General features: G+C 31.1%; 3 protein-coding genes across 3 annotated transcripts; 1 reads left to right on the top strand and 2 right to left on the bottom strand.

Annotated features, from left to right (window-relative positions):
* Positions 1-38: 38 nt before the first annotated feature.
* On the bottom strand, positions 39-766 carry LOC108742022 (ADP-ribosylation factor-like protein 2). The gene is made up of 4 exons (XM_025975645.1): positions 588-766; positions 404-514; positions 187-349; positions 39-125 (listed from the first exon to the last, which is right to left on the bottom strand). Exons 1-4 carry the CDS (start codon positions 650-652, stop codon positions 39-41), a joined length of 426 nt encoding a protein of 141 aa, XP_025831430.1. The 5' UTR covers positions 653-766.
* A 165-nt stretch (positions 767-931) lies between these two features.
* LOC108742037 (tubulin--tyrosine ligase-like protein 12) lies at positions 932-2,876 on the top strand. The gene has a single exon (XM_018477041.1). The coding sequence runs from the start codon at positions 1,063-1,065 to the stop codon at positions 2,863-2,865; it is 1,803 nt and encodes a 600-aa protein (XP_018332543.1). The 5' UTR covers positions 932-1,062; the 3' UTR covers positions 2,866-2,876.
* Positions 2,877-3,158: 282 nt separating this feature from the next.
* On the bottom strand, positions 3,159-5,031 carry LOC108742038 (trafficking protein particle complex subunit 13). Its single transcript, XM_018477042.1, has 6 exons — positions 4,699-5,031; positions 4,270-4,648; positions 4,002-4,216; positions 3,719-3,945; positions 3,527-3,627; positions 3,159-3,473 (listed from the first exon to the last, which is right to left on the bottom strand). The coding sequence occupies exons 1-6, from the start codon at positions 4,730-4,732 to the stop codon at positions 3,164-3,166; spliced, it is 1,266 nt and encodes a 421-aa protein (XP_018332544.1). The 5' UTR covers positions 4,733-5,031; the 3' UTR covers positions 3,159-3,163.
* Positions 5,032-6,798: the final 1,767 nt, after the last annotated feature.

The raw sequence follows: 6,798 nt of genomic DNA on the forward strand, positions 1-6,798 counted from the left end.
TTTAATAAATATTATGTTACAATTTTATAATTAATTAGTCATACATCTCTTAATTCTTCTGCTGATAATGCACCAGGAAGATCTAATTTGTTTGCAAATACTAAAAGTGTAGCTCCACTTAAACGCTGAAAATAAAAACATTTAAGATAAGCTGATTTCTGAATAATATAAATAATTTATTTTTACTTCTTCTTGAAGAAGTTGATGTAATTCAACTCTACAATCTTCTAATCTATGTCTGTCAGCACTATCAACAACCCATATTAAACCATCTGTGCATTCGAAATAATTTCTCCAGTATGATCTTATTGATTTTTGACCACCGACATCCCAAATATTCAATGTGTATCTAAAAATATAACTATAACAATACACAAAAGCATAACATAATGTAACAACTTGCCCCCTATGTTCTAATGTCTTAATGTTGAACCCCAAAGTAGGTGAAATCGTATCAATTTTTTCGCCGTTAAAACGTTTCAAAATAGTCGTTTTTCCAGCATTATCCAATCCTCTAATGTATTTATTAAGGAAATTAATCAATAGACATTTCCATATATACAATAATGTAATTTTTAGAAGGATACAGCATAAGTATGCGCATTTCTTTTTCTTTTTGTTTCATTTTCTTTAAAACCGTCAAAAATCCCATTTTGTATTTTGAAAATTTTTATGTTATTGCAAAATTCATTTGTTTTGACAATTTTTAAGTTTCAAGAGGTTAACCATAGTTGAGGCAAAACAAATAGTGTGTAAAGAAGAGAAATCACTCGATTCTAGCTGTCACACCACAGTTAGACTCATAGATTAAAGAAATACAGGTAGTTTTTCAATTAGAACACTTGAGCGCACAATGCGGCATACAGTTTGTATATCTATTAGGATAGGATTGTTCTATAGATGAATCTGTTATCCGTTGACAACTTAATAAATTTAATTGAATGTCTGACGGTTGACGGATGACGTTCAAAATATGCCAAATTATTTATCGAGTAACCTAGAAAATGGATTACATTTTTTGATATAATCGAATATGTTTATAATTTAATACTTATTAAAATAATGGTTCATCAAAAACTGTTCGAAAATTTTGTAAATACTCACAAGCTTCAGTTAATTTCATCTGGAGTACCTCATCATTTATGGGAAACGTTATACCGGAAAGTATCCAAGCAAATATTCGATGCCGGTGGAACTTTTTGTTTGCTTCGCATTGATTATGAAGATGGAAATCGTGGAGAATTCGATGCGGTATGGCAACTTAGAGTCAGTAATGAACAAGGCATTAAAGCAAATGATTCACAGCAAATATACATAGTAGATCATGCTTGGACATTTCGAATGGAGAATGCAAAACAACAACTTTATGAATTGCATTCTTTAAGAAGTCGATTGGCAAATTTACTTAATATAAATCAGGACCAGGATACAGAAAACCTTATTGAAGAAATTTATAAAGTAATGTGGAAATATTGCAATTACTATTCCATAGCAAATGCAGAAAGTGTGGAGGAGCAAACTCCAATTTGGTATATAATGGATGAAGTTGGTTCTGCAATAGGACATAGTGATGATCCCAATTTTAGGATGGTACCCTTTTTTTACATCCCTGATCAGATGACATACTCTGTAGTGTTTCCAGTAAAAGATGTTGACTTTGAGGAAACTGTAACAAGAAATTTTGTTGAGGTAGAATGTACTGAAGAAGAAAGAGCGGCTTATTTACTGCCATGGCAATACACTTCATTTTTGGAAAAAGATCACAGTCACAAAAAATTAAATGCTGACTATTTTTTAAGTGGTCATGTCAAAGAAAGAATCCCAAGTATGTACAAATCTCAAGGTGCTGCGTTTAAGAAATCTTCATACAAAGTTTATTCTGAATACAATTTGATAAATAAGTACTTAACTGACCCTAAATTCAAAATTGTTGACAGTGAAAATGATGCTGACATTTTGTGGTATACCAAGCATTATAAAACATTTGATGAATTAGCTGAAACTCCAGAAAAATTCATAAATCAATTTCCATTTGAATATGTTCTTACTATAAAGGACCTATTGTGTATTGTCTGTAGAAGAAAATCTGATTCAACGCCAGACTGGCTTCCAGTGACTTATAATTTAAAAATAGAATTAGTGGAGTTTGTAAGTTATTTTCAAAAAAAGGAAAAAGCAAAATTATACAACTATTGGATCATTAAACCGTTTAATCTGGCAAGAGGGTTAGATACTTACATCACAAATAATATAAATTGTATTATGAGACTGGCCACAACTGGACCAAAAGTTGCTCAACAATATATTGAAAATCCTGTACTATTTTTTGAACATTCTGTAAGTGGAAAGGTAAAATTTGATATTCGTTATGTGCTTTTACTTGTCTCTGTGAAACCACTGAAAGTTTATGCTTATAAAAATTTCTTTTTACGTTTTGCTAATAAACCATTTGAATTAAAAAATTTTGAAGATTACAGTCAACATTTTACAGTGATGAACTATACAGATAAAGGGGAAATTAAACACATGTTATGTTCTGATTTTAAAGTTGAATGGGAAATGCAATATGCAGATCATCCTTGGGTAAATGTTGAGAAACAGATTTTTAAAATGTTCAGTGAAGTTTTTGAATGTGCTGTTATGGAAGAGCCTCCTTGTGGGATTGCAAGTAATCCTCAGTCAAGAGCGCTATATGCAGCAGATGTAATGCTTGAATGGGCAGAAAATGAGATACACCCCAAATTATTAGAAATCAACTGGATGCCTGATTGTAAAAGAGCATGTGAATATTATAAAGATTTCTACAATGATATTTTCAATCTACTTTTCTTTGATGTAGTTGATGATGTTTTTCAAGAATTATAACTTGAAATTACTGTTGTTTTACTCAAATATTTACATATAATTGCACTTTAAGAAGTTAAAAATAAGAACAATTTTTTTGATTAATAGTTTTTTACAAAGACAGCATTTAATTTAAACTTTTATGTTAAACTTGTTTTACTTAATTACAAATTTTAAACTTAAACCGTCATTGTTGTTGTACTGTTGTATTATACAAAGTAATCTTCATTTACGTTTGTTTTTTAGAATTCTTCCTCTATGATATTTCAAGAATGGTTTGTAAGAATGAATGAAGAATTTAATAAATTAAAAAAACGATTTAAATAACTTTTATTGTAGACTTATCTTTGGTTATATTTATGACATTTGCTAACTGTTCATTTTGCTTTTTATCATTAACCATAACAAAAACTTGAATAAAATCGTCAAATGAATATGTTTTTTTATTAAAAGTGTCAACTAATCTTATTCCTGATATTGACCTTAAACCAGGAACAAGTGGTACAAGTTTTAATTCTAAATCCACGGTCCCTTTAGGACTTAGTGGTTGGAGTTTTTGCCCAGATATTTCGCACCATGTTATTCCATCACATTCTTCCACAGACAATGTCAACTCCATCGTATACTCACTTTAATTAAAATTGAAGAGCATTAAAAAAAAAAGTAGATGTATTTTTATTACCTGTTATTTGTAAGTCTACATTTAAAATGGAACGCTTCTTCCAATAGTACAAAGTTTGGATACTCCTGAACAAATAATCTGATGTCGTCATATTCTGGACTCTATAAATAATTAATTTAAAGAAATTTTAATAGAAAGAAAAAGATCTGAACTATTCAGGAAGAAGAAACGATTTTATCACGCATTTCTTACTATTCTTTGCAGTTGACTTGTTTGTAATCGTCCACGTTCTCCTAGATTGGATCTCCAAACAATATCAAATTTACCCACATTTGTAGCACCACTTAAAAGTTTAGTATCGGCAGATAATTTTGCATCAGGGCTAAGACAGTAGAGATACTGACATGTTGCCTGGGGTTGCAGCATTGTTAATTTTCCAAAAATACTCCCACCTTGTTTTTTAACATTTACAGAAGCAACTGAGAGAATAGAAAACAAGTTAAAAATATTTTTATAGATCAACTATATTTCATACCATTAAATAAATGGGTGGCGTCTAGTTCTACTCTTTCCAAAAATATAGGCCCTGATGTAATATTTTGGACTTGTGCTTCTAAATACACATCATCAGATTCTGCATTATAGAATTTTGTTTTGACATCAAGAGGTTTCAAAACTTGTATTTTAAAAAATTTTCTAAATGATGTGGGTGTTCTATTACTACCTTCATATGACACTTCACAAACAAGTCTACAAGTAAATTTTAAGGAATACATGATTTTAAATATACCAATGTTATTTACATGTGAGTTCCAATTTCTTTAACTTCATGATGAATTACAATGTTTACTTTCTCATCAGGTGTTAATATAGGAATTGGTGGATTTATTGCTAGTGGTAATCGTTGAGAACTTGTTTGAAGGTCCACCTTAACAGCAACATTATTAACTGAATCTTTAGTATCATTATAAACACATATGTAACTTGAAAACGTTTCCCCGAGATAAATGTTAACTGGACTTTGTGGGAGTAAAAGAAACTGCCCTATACATATGGTTTCTAATCCCGAAACTGCTGTGGGATCGTCTTTTAAAGCTTTATTGAGAAGGTTGCCAGGTAAATCTTTGGTATCACAAGTGATGGGCAAAGGGCTGGCTAAAGTAGGTTTTGTAAGTCTCATAACTGAAATAAAATATGTACCAATATTGAGTTGTCTTACTAGAAAAACGAACCTTTTAGTCCAAGTAAGTGCTCTTCTGGTTCCATAATTGATTAATATAGCAACGTAAAAAATTTCGGCAATACTTCCGTATCACGGCTTAAAATGAACTAATCATCGAAAACTTACATGAAATAATCGGGTGGAAGGTGTTTTAAGTAATTTTTATTGAAAATAAACAAACAGTTCATTTTGGCAGTTGCCGGTTAACAGTTAACTCCTGTAGTATTGCTTTTAGTTGGAATAGGTCTATTTATTAGAAACGCAGATGAAAAAAACAAATATGTTTTAACAAATATCCTTCTAATTATATATTTTAAAGGTCTATAACCCTTTGTGTATCTATTATCTATGGTCTATAACCTATGGGAATATCACAGTTATTTATCATAGACAACAGCCGTCATAGATACACATAGGGTGACAGCCGTTTTTGACTCGCCTCTACACCCTCTACGGTTTACGTTTTTCAACAGTCGTGTATAGTATATAAATAAATACAAATGTTTCCACTGTAGTTACAGGTACAATGTATGTATATAAAATAGAGGTAGGGGGGCACTGTTGCATACCTTAATCTAGCCTACTCAACTTAATGTAACACAACATAAATTAACTTAGGTTAAGTTAAGGTATGCAACAGTGCCCCCTTCCCCTATTTTATATACATACATTATACCTGCACCTTCTTCGAACGGGAACAAATTATATCTACATATATCGTATAAACAACAGTTAAGCGGATATCACTTTTTAATTGAATGAAGCTTGAACTTCAGATGCGAAGTCAGAAACGACTGGTTAGTGACTGTTATCTATGATAAGTGATTGTGAATTTCGCATAGGTTATATAACTATATCATATTTATTTACAAAGAAAATTGTTTAAAACACCTTCCCCTTATTTTTTTCTTCTGAATTTCTTATAAATAGACCTTTTCCAACTACAAGCAATACTACAGGAGTTTAACCATTAACGGCAACTACCAAAATGAACTGTTAAGTGTAATCTTAAAGTGTTTATTTTCAATAAAAATTACTCAAAACACCTTCCTTCCGATTATTTCATGTTTTCCATGATTACGTAATTTTAAGTCATTTCCAACAAGAAAAAATTAAAATTAGAAAGAGGAGACTGTGGTAAATATTAATTAAAAATTAAAAGGAATACTCACCCTTAATTACCACAAATAATTTTATTTGAGCGGACACGTGTTTCGCCCACGTATGAAGTGGGAAAAAATTACATTTTCGAAAAAGCCGTGGTACGGAAGTTTTACTGAATACTATTTATTGCTAAGTATAAATTATTTTGTAATGTTTTTTACTTTGATATTTTTGTGTGCTGGAAACATTTTTGGTAATAATAAAGAATAGAATAGGTACGATAGGTACTGGGTCGGCAAATTTCGACGTTTGTATGGGACCGTAGATAATATAGGACCACTCATAGACATATATTAATGGACGTGCCTTAGCCGTATGTGATTGTATTAATTTATTGTATGCGTATGGTTTCGGACTAGTGCTATCTCTTTCATGACACGCTTACGCACTATCGTAAGAGAGATGAATATTGTCCGAAATTTCGTTCCATCTCTTTCTTTTGTTGTACCACAATTCTGACCGCTAAGGCATGTCCATTAATAAACGTTGATGGGACCACTCGCTAACTATCATGCCCGTTTGCACCAACGTTTTACTAAGGCAGACTTAACAAAATACTACCTAAGCATAAATCTTACTTAACTTCCAATTCGTTTCCATCGTACGCTGCCTACCTATAACTTAAGTAAGTAGTGCTTAGCTGTTGATGGTTTGGCAACAACGGTAAAATTTAGCAATTTGTAGGTTTTTTGTGCAGAATGGTCAAGAAGTTTCGAATTGATTGTGTCTGTTAAGTAACGTCGGGTGTCGTGAAGTGCTTGCCGCCTTTTTCTGCTGTTATACGTTTTTATTTTTGTAATTATTTGTGTTTTGTTAGGATTTGTTGCGTATTACTTTGTATAAATATTAGTGATATACTTAGTGTTAAAAACAATTTTTAGTTATAATTAGTATAGTGTAAAGACAATTTTCTTCTGAATTTCTTATAAACAGACCTTTTTCAACT

Source organism: Agrilus planipennis, unplaced genomic scaffold (genome assembly GCF_000699045.2).
Source record: "Agrilus planipennis isolate EAB-ADULT unplaced genomic scaffold, Apla_2.0 scaffold184, whole genome shotgun sequence".
NCBI classification, from domain to species: domain Eukaryota; kingdom Metazoa; phylum Arthropoda; class Insecta; order Coleoptera; family Buprestidae; genus Agrilus; species Agrilus planipennis.